The sequence below is a fragment of the Cyanistes caeruleus genome, chromosome 6, assembly GCF_971803275.1.
Source record: "Cyanistes caeruleus chromosome 6, bCyaCae1.hap1.1, whole genome shotgun sequence".
Classification (NCBI taxonomy): Eukaryota; Metazoa; Chordata; class Aves; order Passeriformes; family Paridae; genus Cyanistes; species Cyanistes caeruleus.
In genome coordinates this window covers 34,609,091-34,636,813 of record NC_141706.1, presented here as the reverse complement: position 1 = coordinate 34,636,813, position 27,723 = coordinate 34,609,091, and the positions used below count along the sequence as shown (strand labels likewise).

At 37.1% G+C, this 27,723-nt stretch overlaps 1 protein-coding gene across 1 annotated transcript in view; it reads right to left on the bottom strand.

The window, feature by feature from the left end:
* The window catches only part of COX16 (cytochrome c oxidase assembly factor COX16), a 44,885-nt gene that overhangs the window by 9,756 nt on the left and 7,406 nt on the right, over nucleotides 1-27,723 (bottom strand). The window contains exons 2-3 of the mRNA XM_086895138.1: nucleotides 22,725-22,802; nucleotides 4,833-4,895 (exon numbers count right to left, since the gene is read on the bottom strand). Coding sequence (XP_086751264.1) covers nucleotides 4,833-4,895; nucleotides 22,725-22,802 — 141 coding nt within the window. The remainder of the gene's footprint in view (nucleotides 1-4,832; nucleotides 4,896-22,724; nucleotides 22,803-27,723) is intronic.

The following is a 27,723-nucleotide window of genomic DNA, read 5'->3' as shown; positions in this document are numbered from 1 at the left end:
TAGAGCACTCCTGATGTCCACACACTTGGATGCAATTACTGTGTTACTGCACTGTCACTCCCTGAAAAAAAGTTTCATCCATCCTGCTGGCACCACAATCCCTGAAATTACATCAAATCAGCAATAAAGTGGCCTGAGTTTTTTTCAGAAGAGCTTATTCAAATTCTTATTTTAAGACAGTAAATATGCAGGTTATACTCCCAAAACACCTCTCCATATACCTAGTTTTAATTTTTGAACTGTCCTCAATATACATTTTAATACTGCAATTACAAGTCTTTTGCTGTAATTCTCAGGACAAAGAATTAAAAAACTTCTGTCCAGAGCTAATGTTGACTTTTTATGATTTATTAAATTATAAGGAATGAAACCTGCCTAATATTCATACCCTTTAAGTCAAGAAAGCAGCATTCTATAGTCTGACCATTTGCAGATCAGCCTATTATGTCAATTATGCCATCTTTGCAGTTGAAGGAAAACTTTGTAAAGTTTTACAGTTCTGATATTCTGAAACACAAAAGATTCATTTTTCTTGCTGTTGTGTTCAAATTATATTTCCAACTATTAAGAATGGCTCTTACTTCTAATTTTACTATATTTTCTGCAATAAAAAATGTTCAATCACTATTGCTTTCTTTCTATGAAAGTATTTTTATGAAAGCACCAGTCTTCTCAGTACCTTTAATATTATTTAAATCTTTAAGTTTCTTTTAAGGAATTTTTAGAGCCCTAAGTTAGTACAGTCTGCCTGATCTGCAACCTAATCTGTTCTTAAAGCCCTGTTCAAAACCCAGATACCAAAAGGAGAACCAGAATTTCAGTCCCAGCCTCATCAGTGCCACACTCAGAAGTAAAATCCCTTGCTCCTACATCTACCATTCCTGTTTACATTCATAAACTGAATTAGCTTTTGTGCCACAAGATCACACTAGAAGATCAAGGTGAATTATTTATTCACTGACTCCTAAATCTTTTGCAGAGTTGCTGCTTTTCAGAATGCAGTCCATTCTGACCTGCATTTTCAGTTTTTTAAATAAGTAACTTTGGCTACTCAAAAAGGTACTTAGCACTTTTAATGGGCCCATCTTAGCAAGTAATATAAACAGCTCTCTGTCCCTGCCTTGCCTTACTTTTACTATTGCAATATTTTCATATCACTTCCACATTAGTAATGGTTTCACAATTTCTTTCACATCACTGTAAGAAGTATTCAGTATTGCCTATATGTCCCAAATATCACAGAACTCTTTAATAGTATCACCTTCCTGCCCAGTGATGATTCCCAGAGAACCATCATTCCCAGACTGAAATTTTCAGCAGCCACTGAAGTCTTCCAAGACCATTCTTAAAACACGGCTATGAACCATCAGAGTCGTGTAGGTATTAAATAACATCTTGTTTGTTTATTAAGGGGTTTGAAAGCACATCTGATTCGAATACAAAGGACTTTTTTCTCTGAAAAAATACAGATATGTTTTTTGAACGTTGCTACTTTGCCAACATAGTTACTCGTTATTTTACATTCTCACTGTTTTATTCTTGGTTTGCTGCAACACCATCCTCTTAGCCCTATCCTTGTCAGATTACTTATCAGACAGCTCTGATGCCCATAGCATCTTTTATCAGTCTTCCCCGCTTTAAAACTAACTCATTTACTGTTTCCATAGCAATCCTTCACATTTTTATTTATTGGGATATTTTTTCCTCTACTTTCAATTGCTATTGATTCCCACTGAATATCACATATTTGATTCAACCTTAAATTATCTTTTCCATAGCAAAATGTTACTAAATTCCTAAGGAAGCTTTTATTTGCTAGAAAAAACCTTAACAACAACTCAGTATTTTGGGGTCTGATGTAACTGAGGCCAGAATTTTTTTGTGTTTATTAGACCATTAATTTCACAGAAGTACAGAAACCAAGTGTTAGAATACAGACTGCTATTTTGAGACTGTATTAAACACATGACGAGGAATGTACTATGATTGTTAAACAACCACAAAATGGTTTTCACTCATCATATTAATCAGGCTTTTTATGTCCCTTTTTCAAACAGTATCTCTGTCCTTTCAAATAAAATACTCTAGGCTTTTGTCGCAGGTCAAACCCTTGACATTTTTTAGTGTGTTCTACAAGGCCCAGCTCAGCAGCAGAACTACATTCACATTAGTACCAGCATCACTAGTGGACAGAGCTGTGATTTATTAGGCAAAGGGGAGCAGCAGGGACTAATTGGTCATATGAGGACACAAAAGTGTGTGAGAGGAATGCATAAACAATGGAGAGTGTATGCAAAGGTAGCTTGCTCCTCTGGCATGTCCCAAGGTACAAGATAAATGCCATTACTAACAGATCTGAGATACAAGAAATGCAGTATGAATTACATATGTAAATTCTTCCTTCCTCAAAATAGTATCCTGACCAGAAACATTCCTATATGAAATTAACTTTTTATAGTTTGAGAAGATATAATTTAGTAAATTAGAAGGTAAGAAAATGTCTTTATGTTAATTTCCTCACAATAAATTAGGTCTGTGATTATAACTTTTTACATCACTATGACCACCACATCAGAGACAAAATGCAGACTTCAATATGTTTGAAATATTGGAAATGCCTTTATTTTTGCAATATGCCCATATATGTATGCTTATAGAATAAATTATGACATTCTAGAAGAATACAGTATGTATTCAATATGTACATTTCTGTAAGGACAGTAAGATATTTTTAAAAGTCTTGGGGAGGGCCAAAGGACATTTACATATATCAGGCAACCCTGCTTCAAAAGAGCTGGCATGGTATCCTCAGTAACAGCTGCAGATATAATGCTAATAGTATTGTAAAATAAGGCTTTATATATCAAAACAGCAACTTTTTTTTAACTGCCCTTGATCTCTTATCACACCATATTTAGTAACAGCCACCAGTGTAATCCTTCAATGTGACCTATATATTGAATTAGAAGGTGTTCCTAAGAGCTGTATTTTGGACAAGTCAAAAAATAAAGAAAGGAGAAAAAAGTCCAGCCAAACCCCTCTAGTATGGAAAAGATGGGGTCCACGGAAAACTATTCTCCTAAACCTCAGCTGTATGATTGGTTAGGTTTTGTCCACCAGAATACAGAGGTAACAGTGACTTAAAATTGTCACACACTTAGGGTGGAGCCTGCAGACTATGTGCATGACTGCTGGTAGTTTCAGAAGTTTCACTGAAGCAAGAAATTAGTATGTGCTTGCAAGTTGGTGCCCATAGTGAAGTATATATTGACATTGGATTTCAAAACAATAATCCAAATCGATTTTCATTATGCAAATCCATTTGTTTTGTTGAACTGGTCTGCCCTCTATAACACCCAAGCACTACTCTGGAAGAACTTCAGTCTGGGAACTCTCTACAGTTTAGATTAAGAAAAAAATAAGATTGCTTCTGTCATTTCTGTCCATCAGAAAAGAGTCTCATTACCCAAGAAGATTTGTAATATATTCTTATGCCAGATGTATTTTATTAGCATTGATTTATCCATAAAGATAATGGAATTACGGCTATTTAAATATTATCCTTAACCTATTTACTCATCTTCTGAAGAAAAAGTAAGGTATATCTGAATACAGATCTGTTGATTTTGAGGTTAGATATTGAGTTTGAGATGTGGGGTTTTTTTTACTGCTTGTGGTTCTTTTTATTTTTTCTTCCACATAAATAAATCAGAGCAGCCTTACAGTATATTGAATGGAAACTAAGAGACAGTAATCCCAGAGGCAATCAGAACTTAATGGATTTGTAAGTTTGGAGTCTCCAGTGGAACTTTCCATCTTGTTATTCCCTGCAGCAGAAATCACAATTCTTTATAGTGGGGGAAAGCCCAAAACTATTTGCAATAATGGTAAAACGTAGCAAATATTTTGTGAAATTAGGCCTGTGAAAATACAAAAGGTAAGCTTTATTCTTATTTCAGACAAATCACAAAAGAGTAACAAGATGGTAAAATCTTATTATGATAATTAAGGTAATATGCTGCCATTTGGACACCTAAGTATGAGAGCAATGGGTGCAATCAAGATCTTCAAAGGCTTGTGACAGAAATGTGGTACGGGAAGAAAACAAAAAATCTGTGATCAGCATAAAGGCCACAGAGATAGTGAAGTTGGACATTTGATTCAATTAATTTTAAACATTAGGAATAATCTTAAATAGCTTTATCCTTTGTTTCTGGTCACAGGGAGGTTTTTTCCAGTTTTTCTAACATGCCTTCTTATAGGCCTGAAAATTTATGAGGCTCTGGACACCGAACTGGTCAAAACAGACATCTTAGAGCCCAGTAATATTTGAAGAAAATGCAATGTTGAGGGAAGAGTGAACTATTTCTCTATAAAATTTTCTGAAACCATGTAAAAGGAATGACAGTTGTTTCAAAGATAAGCATAAACTTCAGAAGCAACAAATAATAAAGTACATCATGCATATTGTTATGTAATTTGGTCTAGAGATCATCCAGACTCATGCAGTAGAAGCGCTGACTTAAACGCACAAACACTTCCTCTAAGGCCAACATCAGTTCTACATTTATAAACTAGGTTAACCACAGAAATAGTGAATTTATTTGTACCACTGTACTTAACGCCTGGAAATCAAAGCAAAGCTGTGTTCAGAAAGAAGCACTACATGTTCAAAAACCTTTCTTTACATAAAACCTTGTTTTTATTGGACATCAGTGAGTCAAAGGCAGATGGTTGATCTAATTTTAGTTAGGGACAGATACAACCCACCAGCGGCCAGGGTAATCAAGGATAGTCAAGGTTATGGGCCCCAGGCAACAAATTTATTTTACCTCATATTCAGATTCCAGTGTCACAGTGTTCTGTTTTAATTTTTCTTTCAAAGCTGGATCAATCTGAAAGACAAATAAAAATACAGAAAAAATGTTTGCTTTTAAGAATATTTTTGTAAAGAAATCTTAACCTGAAGTAAACTGAATATTGGTACATACAAACCCTCCTCTCCTCTAAAAGAGTTTATGTGTCATCTGTTCCAATACCAGGATGATGAACACAGCACAAGAATTGGGCTGAAAAGAAACAGGTCAACTGCCAAATTATTAAACTCCAAAGGAAAACACATTTTTAACTACAGCCCTGCATTTGCATTACCTTAGATACTGAAATCCATGCCTGTTTAGTTTAAAACTGTTGAACTAAACAAAGCTTATATAAATGAAATGAGCCCAAGAAAGATAAAACGTGGCTTGTGTAATATATACTCCTGAATGTTGAGTTCAGTGAATAGGTATACAATATATCCTGGTTTTCAAAGTCTAAGCATGAATTGAATTTCCAATTTTCTGGTGAACACACAGCTCTTTCCTAGTTTTGATTGTGTACTGATAGTGCTGGTGTTTCCTGCCACCTTTCAGAGATGCTTATTAAAAGAACAAATCTAAGAACAGACATGTCAACGAACCACAGCAGACACGTTTTACATTTTAACTTCTTCTGAGCCCAGAGGAAGTGATATTCATCCTTCCCTTTGCTAAATAACATCTGTCTCCAACAGGTCTAAGAGCAGAAGCTAAGGGGAAAAAGATAATTAGCATTCTTCACGCTTAGAGAAAGCATTTCACCACCTTCTCAAACAGCCACATAACACTATTCAGACACAGTCTTTAGGCAAACTAATTAAAATACCAAATAAATCCACCATTAGAGAACAAACGCATTTTTAGAGCTCAAAAACCAAAACGGATGTGTAAGGAGACCAGTAATGTGTGTAGTTCTACATCCCTCGTACACTAGTCCAACTACAACTAATTCAGTGAAGAAAAGTTGTTACTCCTAATTTGCTGCTTCTTGACCTGAACGAAAAGGGCTCAGTAACCCTCATCACAACCAACATCAAACACCTACAAGCAGTCTAGGAAACAAAAAGGAAGGCAAACACATAACAGAATTTGCCTGGCCAATGGGAAGATTCAACTTCAGATTCTCCCCCAGCATGAGTTCCTACTCATCAGAGGTACTTCAAATACACATTTACTATGTGTATTGATGGGAATGGCTCTGAAGACTTTCCCTGGGCCACAATGTTCCCCTTGATTACAGACACTGTCTGCTAGTTAGCATGCAGCCTGTGAGACCTCAGTTCCTAAGGAAGGATGCTCAGACAGGCAAGTCTAACACCATCTGTGCATGGCCAGAGGTTTGATTTCCCTATCTCATCAGCAATCTGGCCATAGAAATACACACATTTGCAACCTCCAAACTCATTACACTTGGGACCTAAGCCAAAACATCTAAAATGGTTAATGTTTGTACCGGATACAGCTCCCACCTTCTTGGTAATTAAAAAAAAAAAAAAAATCATAAAACAAGATAGTGTCCCTGCACTGGCCCTCTACACCAAATAAAAAATTAAATGCTCCATCTCTGTCTTGGCATTCAAGGCCTCTGGAGAACTGCCCCTCATTAAAGATGGATTGCATCTCTCCTGTGACCACGACCTCCAACAACAGCCATACTTCATTAGAACAACGAACCCATCCATCACATGTGTAGAAATGCAAAGTCTTCGGGCAGCCAGACAGGCTTTGAAGCTCGCTTTCACGGAGAGAAGAGTGATCGTGGACCTCACTGTATTCAGAACTAAATGCAAACACTATTTGTTATGCTTTGTATTCTCACAATACACAGACGGACAAGAGGAAATAAAAGCTCCAGTAAGTAAGGCAGCAACAGCTTAATTCCACCTTACAATTTCCCTTCATTCAGTAATAAGACAAAGTATCATGGGTTGAAACATCATTTTTACCTAATTAACTACAGCCAGAATTTAACGTACAAAGACAGTTCAATATCTCCATTATCAAGTTTTATATTATCAATTTTAAGTGTGTTTGTTTAATGTATGGTGTGTGCATGGCCACATTCGTGTAAGGCAAAGGTAAATAATCAGTTAAGCTACTGCTGCTTCTCCTTCCTTCCAGCCCTTTCCATCTTTAGACTTTCTCCTGTCTTCATTTTCCTCTGCCTGCACAAAGACAGCTGAAACTGAGACACAGCATTCTAGTTTGATGCTGTAGCTTTAATATTAACAAAAATGCAGAAATGAAGTAGCCTAGTTGAAATTTCTTTTTAAAAAATACCCTGTAAATGTAAAATGTACAGAGAGCACTGCTTCTTAGGAAGCAGAAATTTTATTCAGCAGATTAACTTACCCAAAAACACTAGTTAAACCCTGTTTTGAGGGCTAACTACATACACATTTTAAGCTCACTATGCAAAACCCATTCTTTTGCCCCAAGTTCCACCAAAAATAAAAAAAATAGAAAAGAGGACCAAGTGTGTATTTCCTCTTCTCTTTGTCTTTTTTGTTCTCTACATACATACTTACTCACACAGAATAATTTAAACATCCTTGAGCCTGCACAGTAATTCAGTTACCTGCACCTTCTAATGCCTTGAGACTGCAAACCCTGGCTTTTCAGCTACCAAATGAGATGGATGGGTTACAAATTGTTTTAGGAATCCATAGAGAAGTTGAGAAAATGTGTATTATAAAGTTTTGTTTCCACTGTCTTTGTACAACGCTGTGCTATCTTTGAAACATCGCAAAAGCAACAACAAAAAAAGGAAAACAGAATGATGCTATTTTCATTCTGCAAAGGCAGATAAACATCACTATGAGCCACAATCACAGATCATAACCAGGGAACACTTCAAATGGGGGCAGAGCCAGGAAAGTGCCCATGCCAAAGCAGTAGCTCTGCTGTATTACACATCTGCTACAAGATCCAAATACAAACATACATTTTGCTTCCATGATGACTGCTATGCCAACACATACTGCCAAATGAGCGAGAAGTATTCAGCTATGCACTGGCAAATAGATCTTCAGCTAAATTATGGATACAAATCTGTATTTGTAAATATGATGATGGCAGCACACAAAGCCCAAATGCCATAACAGCCTGATAGTGTCCTCTCCAGCATTATTTAGGAGGCAGGAAGGAATAGAAAAGATATTCCTTTACACTAGAGGACTCTTCTTGATCGGCAAAATCTCAGCTGTTCCTTTAAGATCCATTTAAATTCAAACTTTGTCTCTAAATGTAGAATTCAAAGATGTGTGCATGTATAATTACAGCATAACTTCACATTAAATTCTTACTGAAAGACTACTGAAATACTTGATGCAAGTATTTAGACAACCTTCAAGAGATGCTGTCTGCAAGGCTTTGAAACCAATACTATAAATACAATTTTTAAAGGCTTTACTTCTTTTCTTTTTCTGGGGTGGGTTTTTTTTTTCCTTTTTAGCACTTGCAGTAAAAATGAATAAAACATTCTCTGTATTTTGCATTATACAGGTTTATCTCATATTACATCAACTGAAAGGGCAAGGGCAAGTGCAATATAGAAAAATTTCAGAAAAGGGTTAAGAATCCAGGTTTCAAATTAGAATTTTGTCCCATTTCACACCCACCATTCCTTCAGATTTACCCGTACTTAAACTTCAAAAGGTTCCCAAAGAAACAGACTTTAAAAAGATTCTTACCAGCTAAAAGTAACAGAGGTTAAGCACAGAAACACTCTTAGAAATCTTAGTAGGCAGATACTTGAAGCTGTAAGTAAGTAAAAATCTTTTCAAATGAGGCTGATGCTTCTCATTTTAAGGCTGACATTTCAATTTTTGAATTAGAAATTGGACAGCATTTCTAGGTGTTAAAAACAGTGCACCTTGGAGTGCAGACAAGAGGCATCATTACATAGCAAAGCAGAAATAACTGGTGCTTGCAGCCCCTGCCAAACCAGGGACTCCTGCAGTGCCCTGTGAAAAACACACACTCATCTCAGTAAAGCGGATTTTTTGTTTGTGATACATGTATTTCTGGTACAGTTATAAACCCAGAAGTGCTGCTACTAAAAAAATTATCCAGCTAAAAATTTTGTATTGATACTCATTGACCACAGTTCATTTTGGCTTGGATACAAGTAATACAGGTAGAGAGCAACTGAGAAATCTGTGAATGTCACTAACTTTAGCTCCTGGGTAAGGAAAGATCTTCCACAAGAGAACCCAAAGAAACCATCGTTAGACCTTTTGAAGTTTAGAGGCATGGAACACCTCTCCACATGGTTTGTTCATGTAAAAGCACTAGGTTTGTTCATTCAGGAGAAGAGAAGGCTTTGGGGAAACCTGATAATGGCCTTTCAGTAAGGGGGGCTTACAAGAAAGACAAACTTTTTAGCTAAGTGTGTAGCAACAGGACAAGGGCTGATGGTTTTAAAATAAAAAAGGGTAGATTTAGACCAGGTATAAGAAAGAAGATTTTTATAATGAGCCTGGCGAGACACTGGCCCAGGTTGCCCAGAGAGGTAGTGAATGCCCCATTCCCGGGAACATTCAATGTCAGGCTGGATGAGGGTCAGAGCAATCTGATCTAGAAGATTTCCCTGCTCCTTGCAGGACTGTTGGACTAAAAGACGTTTGAAAGTTTCTTCCAACCCAAATGATTATATGATTCTGTGAAACACAGGAATACAAAGCAGAATAGCAGTGTAGCTCCTGTTCAGCATTCAGAGAGGACCACCAAGTTGACTCATATCCTCATTTTCAGGGTATCCCAACTGTCCACAGAACACACATGCCTGGATCTGTAACTCAAATAGCCCATCCTCACAAGCACTCTTTCTATGCTATAAACATTACCATTTATTTGTCCATGTACTGTTTGTGGCCATGGGCTTTAGAGCAAACCAAGACTTGAACACATTCTAAAATGATGGGTTCAGTTACTATACAAGGAAACTGTCAGGAAACAGCCGGATTATGAGAAGATCATTGTGCTTTTAACAGCCTCCTCTCACATAAGTCAGTGCAGTACATTGTATCCTTGTGCCCTGGCATGTACTGACCAAATATTTGCATGCCAAAGTTTTACAGATCTTTCCCTCTAGCAAGCATTTCCAGAAAACAGTAGAAGATATTTCTATTCTAAAACTAGTTTGTTATTTTTACTACAACGCGAGTTTCTGTTCCTACCGTCCTCCACAAAATAATATCCCACTGGTAAAGATTTCATCTTTGGAAATGGAAGAAGGCAGTGGCCTGAATTTAATGAATATGAATTAGGATTCAAATTTTTAGTTTTCCATCTGCCCCTCCCAGCATAAATAGATGGGACACAATTTTCCTGCAGTATCCACAATACAGAGTCCACAAAATTACTGTTTATATGAAATTTTTCAATTTGTTCTCCCCGCCCTTTTTTTAAACTTAAGGGTAAACCAGAATCACCAATTCTAGCCCTCCCACAGTGTATCTTCTTTGAAAACATTTATCATATGCCTAACTCCTCTAAATGGAAAATCAGCAATCTTGAGTGGATCAGTCAACTTTAATCTTCCTTGAGAAGACTCCCATAAATTGCTACAGAAGTCTGTGTCATAAATATTCTAAGTTGTGGTTTATGAGCAGAGTGAGAAGCTGTAGACAGGAGAGGATAAATCCCAGGACTCAGGAAATGCAGTGTAAACTACAGCCAAGCTGAGTGCTGTTCTACTTAAGAAATTAAAGGAACAAAGCTTGTAGAGGTTGTAAGGTACAACAAGGGTTGTACTTATGCCAAGCTCTTTGGCATACAGTGTTAGATAACAGAGAAGGGCAAGGCAAAACACACCATCTTTGTGCAACTTCATTCACAACAATCCTTCAACTACATTACTTAAATATTTAATACACAAAAAACACATAAGGCTACTCTCTTCCCTGTGCAGGTGGTGAGGCACTGGAACAGGTTGCCAGAGAAGCTGTGGATGCCCCATCCTTATAATTGCTTGAAGCCTGATTGGATGGAGCTTTGAGCAACCTGGTCTAGTGAAGGTGCCTCTGCCCATAGCAGGGGGCTGAAACCAGGTGATCTTTAAGGTCCCTTCTAACTCAAACAACTCCATGATGCTGTGATTCTATACTGCATAGGATACAATCCAAAGATATCAACTGGACAGGAATACCTACAAACAGCGGGGAAACAGCTGAGACTAGATGCAAATCCTAGCTTTGACTTCTGACCTTTGACTTTTTCCTATGATCTGCATAGAGTACAGACAGTTAAACAAAAAACCAACATTTCATCCAGCTTCTGACAGAAATCGATGCAGACATTTCCAAAGGAGCAATATAAATTTTTGTTACAGCAAGAGTTTCCAGAGTTACAGCACACAGTGCACCACTGATCTCTCAAAATCCAAACCTTGTACTTTCTTCCAGATTGATCAAAAAAAAGGACCTACAATCACAAACCCTGGACCAGACTTTTTCATGTGATAATATCATGGGAAATGCAATTACAGGCTAATATGATAGCCAAACTATCCCACACTTCAGCGTTTAAACCTATCTAGATTTCTCATATATAAGCTCAACAAAACTAACAAGGATTCTAGAATTTTCCGTTCTGAGAAGAAAGTACTCATCATTTAATTAATTTTGGTATGCTTTCACATCCAGTTTGATTTTCAGTTGCACATTTATTTATATGATTTATACCAAATTAGTGCTGTAAACCTTGGCTCTAAGTATGCTAGCATAAATTTAATTTCACAGTAAAATTCAGTACAAAAAATATTCCTTTCAGTATAAAAAAGGTGTAAATTTGTGATGCCAGTATTTAGGAAAAAAAACAACAAACCCACCCTTTTTGCCTCCAAATAGAATATACTTAACAGCTAGAAACAATCCAAAATGCAACTTTGGATGCAACTCCAGCAGAGTCAATTTTTTTCGGTCACATTTTTTGAAGATTCCTTTTTAACAGTTACATACCTACTATGCAAGTTCAAGCTGGAAAACTAGCATAAATATAGTTTATGGGGCTTTTTTTTCCCTTATGGCTTCCTTAGTCATATCCTAACTTTGCACAGAATCAACCTCTTTGTGGTAGCTCTGAAAAACATGAAGGTCACTTAAGTTTCTGTTCAAAGCTAGTAACTTCAAGAGAGAAACTGTGAATTGGCAGCTGAAGGCAGCATGGAAGCAGTCTGTGCTCATCTCCTCTGAATCTTTTCAGAGCTGTACTATCAGACAGAAGAGGATTGGAGAGGGAATCCTCCTTAGTTCTGCACATCAGCAGGAATATCTGTGTCCAGGGGCTCACTGGCTGTTCAATTAGGTTCATCTGTAAGCTGTTCCTGGCAACAGCTCACTTGAACCAAAGTGAAACCAAAGGCACCGTACAATATCCAAATCGCTATTTTTTGCTATTTTGTGTCAGTTCAAAAACACAATGAATTAATTTAAAGGGAAAAGTCTATCTCATAGAAGACTAAATCTTCAATAAAAGCAATAAAAGCACCGAAGCTTCTGTAAAATAACACCAGAAAACACCAAAAAATCCCAGCTCCCAAAAAACTCCAATCAACCTTCTCATGTAGAACAGAGATAGTCTGATCCTTCAAACATAATATAAAAACATGATACAGTTAAAACAATGCACAAGCACACTAACAGATTTGCAATACTTTCTCTAGTCAAACATCTATAAATATATATGAATTTTTTGTTCTCTAAGTGTGTAAGTTTATGCCTTAGCCCTGTCTTAAGCCATGTGACAATATGCTTGCTACCCCCATACAAACAACTCCAGTTCCCAGAAACCAACAGGAAGAAAACATATGTGAACATTTTTTTCTCCTCACTGAAAATAATCAAGAATATAAAATGAAACCAAAAAGTCTGCAGTTTTTAACCCTAAAAATGGTCTGAATTATGATTTTAAATATCATTTTGATTTACAGTATATATCTGTTTTCACAGAAATTTATTAATGAAACAAATTTTGACCTTTTAATGTCTTTTTGAACAGAAACAATTTTTAGAATCCAGTGTGAACATATCAAAATTGTTTACAGTGCACTGAAAATGCATTTCTAATAACTGAATTCTAATAACCACATTCTAATAACTGACATCTTAAAATCTGCATGTGTTGAAGGAATTAACACTTCTCATTCTACAATTCCCATTGCATTTAAGGGAAACTACTTTCCACACTGACATCTAGTGAAGTTTCATAGTAAGAAGAAAAATCATATTCTAATACTTTCTACTGACAAAAAGCTTTTAATTTCCCAAATCACTTATATTTTAAATTACTAGAATTTGCAACACACTTGTACATCACACACTATTTTCTTTTGAAAGATATTTTGCTTCTATTTTTAACAAATAACATGTTTAACTGTCAAAGTATCAGACATTCTGATGGGTGTATTAGAGAAAGTTACAATGGTAAAATCTGGTGTAATTAAGTTTAAAACATGAATAGCAAAGTGTTTTCCTTTTAAGGGCTTAACATCCAACATTAACAAAACAATTCTACTAAAATCAGCAGGAATTATGAACGTAAAATATTTTAATTCATACATTTTAGATATTAATAAAACAAGTCATCTCTCTTCTCTAAGCAGTACCCAAGAAGCCAGCATTCCTGCAGCCTCTCTGTAATCAATAAAGAAAGGTTCTACTCGCACAGGGACAAAGTACAACCTCGGGTATCTTCTACCCTCCTTGAGCTGTGCTCCAGAGAGGCAAGACACAATGCTCCACCAGCTACAACATTAATTTCAGAACTTACTACAGTTCTAAAGGCAAAGTTTCATTTTTATGCCTCATCAAGAAAAAGGCAGTTAAGCACTGCCTGACATAACATTCAGGAGGTTCATTGCTGACTCTGAGGAAATGCAGCATCTCTTGAATGACAAGCAAAACAATAAATGCTTTCTGAAGTGACTGATACTTGAAACACTACAGATAATGCATTCCCCCCTCCCTCTCATTAGCTGGTTTTACTCCAGATATGAGTTTGGGCTCTGCTTGTTTAGATTGCCACGTAGCTGAAGTTTGCAACAGCACCATTTGGCTTCAAATGCGGCTTCAAGCCTCAAAGCACAAAGAAGAAAGGGAAGGTCCATTTGGATAGAAATTGCACTTAAAATGGAAACATGCCTGGGCAAAAGTTTTCAACATTTTCTTTGTAAAAATGGTAGTGATCTAGAAGTCCAGAAAATCCTAGGGACTTGGATCTGCTGACATCATGGCTACTGGCTTCTCAAAATGAGTCTGAAAAGCTAGAAGTTTTCTGGTGCTTGAGGGAGGTGTTGCGAAAAACTGCTGAATATTTCATTATGTTTTGGCTAAAAGCTGCCTGAAGCTAAGTTACATACTTGTAATCAATTGCAGGACAAAAATACCAGTAATTAATTTTGACAATGTGACAGGATTTAAATAAAACAGAATTCTTGATAGTATATTAAAGTTAAATATCTGAAAGCTATCAACATTTTATGTACTGAAATTAGTTCCAGTTGCAATGGCATCAAAACGAGTTTCTCCAGTTAACAGCCTTCTCTTCATCTGAATCTAATCTTGACAACAGAACCACCATCAAGTAAAAAATGGAAAAATTGCTTCTGTTTAAAACATAGAACTCTTAATACTTGCACTGTATATTGTATTCATCACAGAAAGGCTCAATAATGTGAAGTAATATCTTAACTCCGAGTCATCCTAGAGTGCTGTAAGCTGTCTGTGGTGACAATTAGCACTGGGTCTAGGCATATTCAGTTGTTGGAAACCATTCAAAAGTATATACACACAGTGTCAGCCTCAGAATGTGACAACAAAAGTCTTACTGAATCCCAGAGTTAACCCTGTTTTTTTCTTTTATAGAAAAATGGTGGTTTACATGCAAAACTGAAAGGATATCTGAAATAAGGAAACGTACATCTCTGTCTGGTGTCTGGTATCTGGTAAATTCAGTAGAGACAGCTCCTCACAGACAATGTAGAGAAGTCATCTGAGCTTAAGTAAAATGGATTAGCTTTTGCTGAAATCAGTGCAAAAAACATCAACCAAACACTAGCAGCTGAACCTCAAAATCTTCAAGAAAATCATGGATAAAGAGCTCATTTCCATATAATCCTTCTGGACTGAACTGAGAGAGAAAACATCTGAACATCTGGAATCACCACAATACTGGGTATGAAGAGCTCTTGCTACCCTTTCATTTTTGTGCCACATGGCCCAACTGAAATTACTACATTGGAAAGTTCTGAACCATGGTCAAAATTGGAACAAGTTCCAGATTCTGCGTGCAAATAGAAACAAAGTCACTGTAAAGGTACCTGTTCAGTCATCAACAAGGAGCCAATCTGCCTAACTAAATACACAATTCCAAACCCCTCCCACTAAGCATGGCAAGGTCTGATTTAATTTAGTAAAATATGCTTCATGATAGAAAGGTAACTGACTGACAAAGCCTTTTTAGTTCTTACCTATAAGCAATCCCAAATGTGTGCTTCTCACATTCTCTATAGCACCAAACAACATTTCAGTGTACTATTTTCTTAATTTCTGGAGAACCTAGAGCCAAGCTCAGTAATGCATTTAGTCTTCGAAAATCAACTAAATCTACTTATACAAGGAGATTAGCCAGTTTATCATTAGGCTTAAGACCCAGGACAACCTGAACTGCTTAAGGAAAAGAAAAAGAGGAAAACAATAATCACCAACATCAATTCCTTGCCACGCTGCGCTTGTGTAATTAGCTTACTGAAACCAATTAAACACAAGAAGATGCAGTTATAAATAAATAAATGCTAAAATGCTAGATGAGAAGACTTGATTATTCTGCCAAGTTCAGTGACAGATGCTAAAATAATTCCACATTCCTTGGCTGATGGGTTTAGAAAGGATACCTTTCCCATCCAAAATATTCCACCAGACACCAACTGAAGATATTCTGATTTTGTTCACACTCAAATCAAGCAGTCTGTTTTTAAGACAGATTCCTGTGGAATAAGAGTCTCCAGAATACAGGAATGCCTCAGGCACAAAAAACAGACTAAATAAGACTTCCTCTACCTTCAAGCCATCTGCTAGTTTGCCAGTGAAGCTCCAGCAAAAGAGTATCTGGGGCAAGCTTCATCTCACCCAATTTTATTCATCTATATTTTTGACTGGAAGCATAAAATCTCTACTTAGGCTTTTCCTCCAGTCAGCTGTAGATGGGCATTCCTTGAGAAAGTAAGTCTCACTTAAAGATAAATATCCAAAACGATAAAATGTCTGCACTTTGAAGCTAAATAGAGATTTATCTCACCTGTTATTCACAAGTCAAATAAAATATAACCATATTCTTAACCAAGGAAGGTAATTGTCTCACTGCAATGGGGTAATAATAAAAAATCAAGATCAATCTCTCTGTTTTTCAATCAATCAAAAGAGGACAATTTCTCAAGCACCTATTTTAAAATTGAATGAAACCTATGTTGGGGCATTTCCTATCAAACCTCCTTTATGGACTACCTAGATAGCTATCTCAAACTAGGCATTTCACTTAAGACAATGGAAAAATGAGCAAGATTAAACCCTGACTTAGTGCACAGCGCCACAAACATACATTTAGATTTAGCAGAGCAGATACTGACATTTCACTTTCCTATCTTTAATGAAGAACCCATTTAGAGTCTTTTGAGTATTAACAGTGGTAATTTAAATTGACCTTAACATTAGTGGGAGGTGTTTGCACTCCAGGAAGCCTAGAGGATGTGTCTTAATCCATCTAAATCCATTTGGAATAAAATAAAGCAGAAAGCCTGCAGAACACACAAGGTAATTGAGTGCATGGGACAATCTGGGCTGGCAGCAGTAGCATTAAGTCCATTAATTGTCATTAGAACACCGTGGACTTGCCAGTCCAGTCTAATCACAATGACTTGGCCTATCCACATTACTCCTTGAAATGGTGAAATCCATCAAGTTTTGGTCAGACTGAGGATCTTGGGGAACACCAAGGTGTAATAGGATTTCAAACACAGATGCTTATCCACTAAGAACTGTAATAAGTATATCTTGCAGTTTTCAGTCAACAGAAAAGTTTGTGGAAGAAAATTAGAAGCATGCCTTTTCATCTTCCTACCTATTTCAGTTAAATTCCTAGTATCTTTGATAGCCTTTCAAATAGAGCAGGTGCTGTTTTTTAACACAGAGGCTGGTCCTCAAAGAAGATAAATAAGTCAGCTTGGAGTAAGCCAGCTTCATCTAGTAGCTCGCCATATGTGTAGTGATGGGGACATTCTGCTGGCATTCCACAAATCTAAGTAAAAAAAATCATACTATTTGTGGAATTTTAAACACTATAGACATATTCAGAGGTTTAAGTGATTTTGTTTTAAAATTTTCATTTCATATTAACCATATCATTTAAAGGAAAAAATAATGTGACATATAGAAACACAACCTTTTTCATAAACCATACTAAACATTGAAATTACATTTCATTCTGTAATGCTTCTTTTTTCTGAAGCAAACAAACTAAAGAAGCAAACAAAACTTCTGCTGGGGCACAGAAATCCTGTCCAGATGGACTTTATAGGCAAGTAAAAATTGAAGCAATAATCAATTTCTACTGCACTACTCCAGGACATGCCCATGTGTGCAACTCCCATAGACACACCTGAGGCAGTTTATGTAAGGACAGCAATATAAATGTGCCAGCTAGCAACAAGGCACGGCATTGTCCTGTCACTTGCAGATGTATTCCCTTTTGGGGTGGATGTCGAATCTCATTTCAACACTGTGCTGCTGCAGCTGCAACCATCTTGACTCAATAGGGTGAAACTCTTTGCAGCACGTGTGTGAACAGAGAAATGTTTCGACAGCAACACAAAATCATACTAATGGGCAGATACCACCTCTTAACTATATACTTCTAACAATGAGAAAATGCTGGGCTGACTTCCTACACTTTCCTGAGGCAAATGTCAGATGTGTTCTTGCTTGACATAAAGGTCTCATGAAGTTCTCTGTCACAGTCAGTTCTCTGCTCCTTTTTCTTCCTAGCTATTTCACCCTGATCCAGAACATTTGAATTAATGGATCTCACCTGAGGAAATTTTTTAATACTCATGTGAATTTAAATGCTTCCTTTTATTTGAATTAATTAACTTTCCTATTTCCTATGTAAAGTAGAGCAGCATTAATTACCTATATTCCACAGACTAAGAAAGTGAGATAGGCAGAGAGGAGCTCTGTGGTCCGGGAGGTAACTGGAGAGAGAACTTGAACAGGATGGATATAAAATTTCCAGTGAGATCAGTGGGTGTTATTTAAATCACAACCTGCTGTGGGTCTCCTGACACCCACTCATGAGATTAAAGACACAATGTTGAAGAACAGCACTAGGGACCAACCAGCAATATTCTAAACCTGGGTATAACCAACCAGACAACACACTTACTCTGCTATCAGGCCCCACTATGACAATTGCTGTAAACCAGAAAAGTCAGAGTGCCATAAGAGATCATGTTAACTTTCTTTTCTCTTTCACTTTTCAAAGGACAGCAAGGTTTCCAGAATAATCTTTTAACTGGTCAAAAACAGTAGGTAAGAAATTTTAAAGGAAATCTTCAGTCTGCATAAAGCAGGCTTTACACTCCTAGTGTGCTTACTGAGTATGCTTCCCACCACTACCACTCTTTTAATACTCTTTCTGGGTTTACCAGTTTATTGATCATAGAGAATGATGAAACAAAAGGTCAGAAACTTTCATTTTCATCTGGATTTTAACTCCTGGAATGCTGTGTCATACATATTTAAATGCACAACAACTGATCTGAGAGTAAAACTCCTGGAGGAGAAATTGAAATTCTATCATTTTGACTTTTTACTGCCTCTACTTTCTACATCATTAAGACAGAAAACATTAGTATTATTTCTTAGCATTCTACTTTTGGGGTGTACTCACTTTGCAAAGGACAAAGTGAACAGGATCTTCATAGTTTGTAAAGAGGTAAGTATGTAACTCTATTGTACATATCCCATAGCAGGAAATATTTGCAGACTTCAAAAGCTAATTGATGTTTTGTTTCCAAACAAAACAGCTCAGAGAATCCAGCTCTCTTGGAAGTGCTTCTGCTGCACATTACCCTGGAGGAACTCATTCAGTCCTATCCCACTCCAAAAGTCTGAGAACCTGCCTTCAATACTGAGAACCTGCAACAATACTTCTGCAACAGAGTCAATCTGGAGCTTAAAAACTCTCTTACTCTAAAAGCTTTGCTGATGGGGTGAAAGCATAAGCTTTTCCAGGTAGTTAATATATCATTTCCCTTCAATTCTCTACAGTAGCTATTAGCCAGCAGTACAGACCACACCCCATGTTCCAAGATTCTTATACCCAAAACTAAATCTGAATCAGCAAGTCTCTACAACACCTGGAATGGGTGCACAGTATATAAAACTGTCTGTCATACAGTTGAAAAAACATTTTCTGTATATTTAATAGAAATTATATTTTCAGTAAAAAGATATAAAATAAATAAACCTCTCCAATTACATATACAAGAGGAAAGACAAAGGGTCTAGTCTTCCATTTATGAATAAAGGCATCTGGAACAATGCCTATATGAACCTACTAATTTCCTCTCTGTTAATTCCACATGGTTTTCCCATAAGCATACCTGGTTTTCTGTACCAATTTTGATTTGCATAAATTCTTCCCAGAAAGTGAACAATTACTTAACCTAATGATTTCTCCATTAATGGATATTTTGGCAACAATAGATAATGGAGAAATCCTTGATTAGTTTCAGGAGAATTCTGACTATTGTAAACAGGCATTACACCAGTAAGAGCCTCATTAAGCTTCCTTTAAATGCAGACATTCATTGTGCTGAGGGAATACAGCTGATCTAGGTATCCTGAGAAGATAAAAGTTTAGCCAAAATGGTTTTTTGCTTTTGCAAGAGATGGGCATATCTGAGGTCCTGATATTTAAAGATGAACTAAATGGATGAATTATCTGCTCTTTAGATACTAACAGCTCCTCTTCAGCTGCAGCTCTAGGCTCTGTCTCTCTATCCTATGCATTGGCTGAACTGCAGTCCAAGATCCCAACACACAGCCCAAACGAACAAGAGGAAACAATTCCTGCTGCAGCCCCTTCTCAGCCCCACTCCACCTATAGCTCTAGGCTCTGCCTCTGTCCCAAGCCTAATTCTAGCCCCAGCCCGAGGCATCACAACCAAATCATACTCCCTCAAAGGTCCAAACCACCATTTTCTCTTGAATTTTAATACCTTTATCAGGAATGTTCTTCAAAAGTCAGTTTGATATTCATAACATAGTCATTATTACTAATGCAGCTTTTTTCACTAACCCACAAGAATCCAAAGCTAGCCCCTCAGTCACTCAAGCACAGACTATATAGCAGCAGTTTTACTGTAGTGCTGCCTTTGAATATCACTGTTGACTAAGAAGTTGATTACTAATGCAGTTTCCCTCTAAACACAGTGTGAAGTTAAGAATGAAAAAGGAAAAGAACAGGTACTTTTGAAGGCAAAGGATCATAGTTTGGTATCTGAAATGTATTAGAGATTTACCACAAAAGGTTGTTTAACTTTTGTCTTTTTAGCAGTTGAATTAGCAAGAAAACAAATTCAGGAATCATGCTTACAAAAGGTGACATACTGGAGTTTGCAGATCCTTAAAATATAATAAAAAAAGACAGGCACTTGTGTGTTATGAATCTTAGCCCACTTTAGGATTTGTGCAACCTCAGTATTTTCAGCAGTAAAATGTAAATAAGAATTCTACTTTTTCTGATAGTACAACTATGAACCTTAATTCACTTAAATTCTGTGAGTCTTTTGAGCTTCCTATATTGAAATTGTTATTTAATTAAATATTTTTATTATTCTGAAGGAGCACCTGTAACAAAAAAACCAACTTATTTCTTTTATTGCTTATTGTATTTTGCATGTAACTGTCCAACCCCCCAGTAAGTCCATCTGTCCCTGTTCTGATAAGGATTTACAATAGTCCAGCTTTGTTATAAGAGAAAAGCATCAGGATTTTAACAGCAGTTTTAAATTACTCATATTAATGTTCTTCTCCCGAGTTCCATATGTATTTTAAATTACATTTCTTTATCCATTAAAACACATTCTAGTCTCCTTTGCTGTCTTATTTAGTGAATTAGAATGGCATTCAACTCCATTTTTATGGACATAGAAACAGAAATGAACGGAACACATTGCTTTGATTTGTCCGTCTACAAAGAAGCCCAAAGTTGGTGTTGCTAGCTAGCTCTGAACCAATACTGCAATGTTCTTTACTTCAGTGTCCTCTACTTCTGAATAAAAATGCAAGGAAAAGAAAAAGAAAACACAAAAGAGATGCTGCAGACTTAAGCAATACTGGTTAGAGCACAACTCAGAAGTCCTCTTTTAGCTTTTTGGAGTTTAAAACCTTCAAGGTGAAGGAGCTTCCACTCAGAGTTTTCATGTACTACTGAGTAATTCAGTAATGCTTCCCTTGATTATAAATGCTGGGACAAGTCTTGTAGATCTGAATTAACACAACTATTAACGGTGTTTTTCCCTGGGCTGCTGTCACTGTGCAGATCATGGGGGTCAAAAGTAATACACTGAGTATGAATCTGACCCAAAAACCAGCAGAAACACACCAGGCAAATTCTTGCCCCACTATGATCCCCATCTGGTTGGAGAAAAACTTGAAAGGCTCCAGCTGGTCCTAAAAGGCTAGAAATGATAGAAAAAAGCTATCCAGAAGACAGCACTAGAGAAAAGACTTGTAAGATTACTCTTCCTGGTCTACAGGTTCTGCCATATACAGTTCTGAGCAGAACTGGGTCACATGGTGCATGGAAGGCTATAGCCAGGTATGCAACACAGAGAACAATGAAGAATTATTAAAGTAACTTAAATGGTCCACAGATGGCTAAGAAAAAACAAAGGGGTCTCCAAATTCTAAACAGCTCAGGACCTCAAAGGTTTCACCACAGTAGAAAGCCACAGCATCCTGCACATATCATCCTGCAGCACAGAGTCCTGCACATTTTTCTTTTTTTTATAAAGTGGGATAGAGTCTTTAACACAGCTTTGTGCAACCTGCAAGTCAGCAGCTCTGAGACCAGAAAGTCTCTCTGCATTGCAATGGCAGACCTGCATATTACCAAACCAGGGAAAGCAAGCCAGTATTACTTTCTGCTGAACTGACACGCTCCTTTCAGATCATTTCACACACAATTTGGAACTAGTGTTACACTAGGAGGTGTAAGCAGCACTAGTAAACATTTCTCTAAGACAGAAGGTTTCAGGTTCATTTAAAAAAGGCTTCTTATACACAGGATATTCTGACACAATGGGTAGAGACTAGCTCCTGTTTCCTTCACAAGGCTTAAAGAACAAGATGTAGCACAATGACAAAGGTACCTGCTTGTCTCAGTCAATGCAAAGCCAAGCCCTGGAAACCATCTAACATTATATGCTCACTGCCAAGCATTGTTTGAAAACCGAACCTTTTAAAATATCAGTTTTCTTAGTCTGAATTGGATACAGTATCCTTGTAATAACCTCCTTCTAGATGTGCTGCACTTCCTTCTCAGGATTCAGGATTGCCACTTATAATCAGCCAAAGGAACAAAATGTTTCTATTATTTATGTTGATTTTTTCATGGATGGTAAAGGATTCATCATCATGTCAGCCGCTTTATTGTCACCTACTCTGCCTACTGCCTATGAGACTCAGCTGTAGCTCAGGGCCAAGCAGTGAAAGGCAAGCTCCCAATACCAAGTTTGCTTGTCCTATCAGTTCTATAGAAAGCAGCATGTAGGCGTAAGGAAAAGAAAACCATTTAAACTACCTTGCCATGTAGTTTGTGAACATCATATCTTATCTGGGTAAATTCACGGAGTCCAAATGATCCTCCAATGAGATACAGCTGAAAACAGAATGAAAACAGATGTGTTAGGACTGTTACAGAAATGAACGCTTTGCACACCTACAAAAATATTGTGCATACTGACCCAACTTATTTACCAAGGGACTCTACTATTTTTCCAACAGAAACACCAGGAGCTGAAGTAAATGCTACTTTAGAAAATTAGTACAGGTGTTCCACTCTCTGAGCCTGGATTTCACACATTTCCTCCTTCACACAAAGACAGCTGCTACATGACTCAGACTTTCCAGGGACTTCCTCTCCTCTTACCCCTTCTTTTCCCTCCCCATGTGGTTTCCTGACATAATGGCAGCAAAGGAACCTTTACCTCACTGCCACAGGTTCAAACTCTATGGGGAAGTAACAATGCCACACTGACTTACTCTGATGTCTGTGGGTAACAGATCTAATTAAGCTTCTGAACAGACCATGACTGTAGCTACAGTTCAATAACATATTATCACCCAGGCTAAGAAATCATATCCAGCACACCTATCCTTTTATTATTCCTTAGTTATCCTGCAATTTCCTCCACATCTGTGAAGTTTAAGAATAATAAAGGGAGAAATGGGGTAGGTAAAGGTAGACAAAGGTAGATGCTGTCTGTTAATGCAGATGCATAGGAGACCAAAAGGCTTCACATCTAGACATGCAAATCTAAGGAAGGTGGAAGCATGAGGAACCTCGAAGGACCTGAGTGGAGGTAGAAGAAAAATCCAAACAAAACCCACCACCACCACCTTCTTCATATGCAACTTTGCTGTTTCAGCCCTTCATTACAGGCTGCTGCTGCACTGCTGGTTTCTACACACTGCTTTCTACACACTGCTGGCTGATTTCTTACTACATATTAGGTTTGCAGCAATGGCCTGTGTCCAAGAATTGTTACAATTATGCTGTGCAGGTAGTCAAAGTTCATGACTTTGCAGGCATGTTCTTTCCAGAAAGTAGTTCACTGTGGCCACAAAGAATTAGAAATTAGAAACAAAAACCTGCCTTCTACACTTATTCATTCTCCAAGTTGCAGGACTGCATTATTTCCCACCAAGCAGGTAAAATTACTCACAAGCACATGAGCACTCTCCACATACACACTTAGATGCTGGTAAGGTACAGACTGGTACCCCAGAACTGAGGTACTCTGTCCAAAGAAAAAGAAACCCTTCACCAATAGCCAGATGTTAAAGGCTCCAAGAGCCTCTTTCTGGCCCTTTCAATAGGCCTTAAAATTTAGTTGATAATAAAAACAAATAGACACAAATTTCGCAATATGAACACCCAGTTGCTAGGCCACAGACCACAAGTTTCAGAAAGCCAGTCAGAAAATCATCATATGGCACGAAGTCCAGCAACTAGAAACATGAATGATCAGAAACTAGATGGCATCATACTTGCACTGTAACTGTTTCAAGGGATTAATGATGATCTTGCAGATACTGAATCATCAAAATACTCACTGGAAAAAAAAAATAAAGAAAAGTCTTCTTCATGTCAGTATTTTGGTAAGAAAAAGTAACAGCAGAAAATGAAGTGTTCAAAAAGGTTAAAAAGAACTTGAACATTATTCAAGATTTATTCAATCAAATCAAAAGATTTTTCAGATGAAGATATGGTAGCACATAATGCTGAAAATCTCAAGGATCAGACTGTAATTGAATTTTAACATGGTTGATGCCTCAGCATAAATTTTCATTAGCTGATCTTTAATTCCTAACAAGTATTATGTTAATTTATATTCACTGTGTTAATAAAGTTTAAGTCCTAATAAACACAAATCTGAAATGCTATAGACAAGTACATGGCTGTTACAAACCAGAGCTTATTGCCTTTTTTTCATATTAGTATGTTGTCAAAGAATGTCTGTGGCAAGGAAAAAGCAACTGCACTAGAAATGGTTCAGTTATTAAACCAGGCAGAAAGCAGCAATTACTTGTGACATCAATTAAAAATTAATTTGCCCAACAATGAACTTGCATGGAGCATATCCTGTTATGAGATGCCATATGAACAACTGGAAGACTTTGGCTTACAAAGCCATGCTGCAAGCTGAAAAAGAAATAATACATTCTTTAGCTTTAAAACTCTGTAATGTACACTGCAACTATGAAAAATCAAGTTGAAGGTTGTTGCATGAAGTAAGTCACGTGCTACTTACTTTGTCTCATCACATCCTATCACTCGTTTGACAGCAACCATCCACAACACAGTGCATTTCATATTTGCAGCTATACACAGTAAAGAAGTTGATACACACACACCTCTCATTTCCTCTTTTGGAATTCAGGTTTTGGCCTGACATTGCAGTTTTACTCACAACACCTTGGTACTATTAAGAGGAAAAAACCCACTTGGTTTGTGATGTACTTTCGCTCTTCATACAGCAGAAGCAGCATAACAAGCCTGGCAAGCTGGCACACTTAGCTTGTCAGGCATTACCAGTACAGTTGCCTTTACATTTCCAATACTGCAATGGCTGATTTACCTTATCATGAAACATCAGTTAAGTTCCATCAGAGACAAAGCACATTGATGCTGTAAGAAAGTACAAATGCTGCTGAAATATTACACAGTGCAATGCTGGAAGGTTAGGACTAAGATTAAATAGTTTTGCAAAGTATACAATACACACAAAGAATATAAATAATATGTTTACGAGTCCACTTGACCAATGTTCTAAAGAACCAAAGATGAGGTCTGACTTCACTGCAAAACCAGACCAGAATCAGTCATATTCAGCACTTATTTAATCAACCAACAGCATGTCAATATAGTCAGCTGACAGCCCTGAGCATAAATCACACTCATCTACACAAGCCAGAGCAGCGACAGCTATTCAGTCAATTACCCTTTAGAAAACTGTGTTCAAAAGCCAATAAAAGAAGGTATAAATGAATTTATGCAACTGTAATACTATTAAAGGTAGCAAAGGACTCAGTGTCTGACAATGCATGGAGCAGAAACACTAGTCTTGGCTTTAACTTTCCTTTCTCTTCTGTTGCATCATGAGGGAAGATGCTCTCACTAATTTCAGATGCTCTAACTAATTTCAGTTAGCTGTACTTACAGACAAAGCGAACCAGCGAAAATCACCAGTCAAAATAACTGGAAGTAGGATAAGACTCAAAATTTCCAGCACCATACTGGCTTGTTAGCTTTGCATATTCTGTATGTCTTACATATTTTTCTAGTTCCCCAAGCTGTAAAACAGAGATAATCTCTACATTCTTTGCAAAACACTCTTCAGTTAAAAAAGCACTACAATGGAACAATTTGCCCAATGTAGCCCAAAAGCAACAATGGAGTCTAACTTCCATCCACTAGTCCAGGCATAAAAAGACAGTAGAAGCTATTCAGGATGCCATATAAATATAAGTTAGGTTGGCAACATTCTAATGAAGTCAGGATCAAGTTCACTCTCCTGTTAACTGAAGGGGGAAAAGTAATGTCACATATAATAAAAATTAAAATATATTTTTGTCATTACAATTTTAGAATCATACAGATACTAAATGTACATGATAAAATATTAAGACATTGGCATCTGAAGGATACTCAAGCTGCAAAGTTCATATATACCTGCATTATTTTATTGTGAGGGAACTATTCATTTTATTTGCTTCATAATGCAGAGAATTATGTAGTGAATATCATCCGTCTGGTTACTTGAATGCTCTCAGCAGACTGATGAAATGATAGTAACTTCTCCTTTTATCTTTAACGCCTGAAGTTTAATTTAGGGAGGCAAAGATCATTAACCATACTAGTTAGCCAGCACTTAACACCAAAACAAACAGCTTAACAGCAATGCTAGTACAACCCCCATTAAAGATCCTACACTGGATTATTCTTTTATGTTTCAATGAGTACACAAAAAAAACCCTACAATGTTGTAATGCAATTATGCATGCATGGAAGACTTGCATGTTCCAAAACAAAATGAAAGATAGGATGTGACATAAGAGTACCATCTGTCACATACACTCAGCAACCTCAATAAACATTTTATGTAAAAAAATGACATAAAATTCTCTTTAATAACATTCTTTTAAAAATTCTATTTGTTCACGTCTTCATTGGGAAGCATGTTATGCAATCAGTTATAGATGGCATCAGACTGACCCCTTGAACAGCATCTTAGGATGGGAAATATTTGTATTTTTCACCAGCTACAGTGGGTGGTCACTGAGGGCTCATAACAGCAGAACTTAGAACAGATACCTTTTTTAGTTCCCTGCACAATCTAATGCAAACCAGCTTCACTTCATTGGGTTAACAAAATAATAAACTGCTTCTCTGGCAGCACCAGCAATTTGCCATGTTATAGGCATCCCTGTTGTTAGAGAAAGCCATTCTTCCTACAGTACCAGTTGTGAAAGAGATTATTACAAAGTCATAAATCCCTAAATTAACCAAATCACAATGTTTAGTGCTGCCAACACAGATCATGTGGTGATAGAAAATGTTATGATATATATACAAAGAAGGAACATGGTAATTTTCTAACCTCTCCTTCAGGACTGCTGCTACAGAACTCTCCAGCTATTCATCAGGAGCTTCAAAACTACAGCAGTAGTGAATTATTTTAGTTTAGTTTGCAGTGATCACAGCAAAGAGAGTTTTAGGGGTTCCTTTTTAAAGAACTGTCAGATGTGCAGTACAAGACTGGTGAAAGATGGCAATTTCGCCATCCAGAAGACTGAAGTCTCTTTTCTTTTCCCTAAATAAAGTAGCAGGGCAAACTGCCAGTCCCAGAAAAGACCAGGCAAGTCATCTTAACCTGAAGCGCCCCCCTCTGCCAGCTCTAACTCTCAAAAGTTTATTTCCTACAGCCATTCCTGCACTTGGCTCTAACGTTGAAACTGCAGAGAAGAGAGAAAAACAGTGCGAAGTCTTCTCAGAAACTTACTAAATCCTCTCTTCA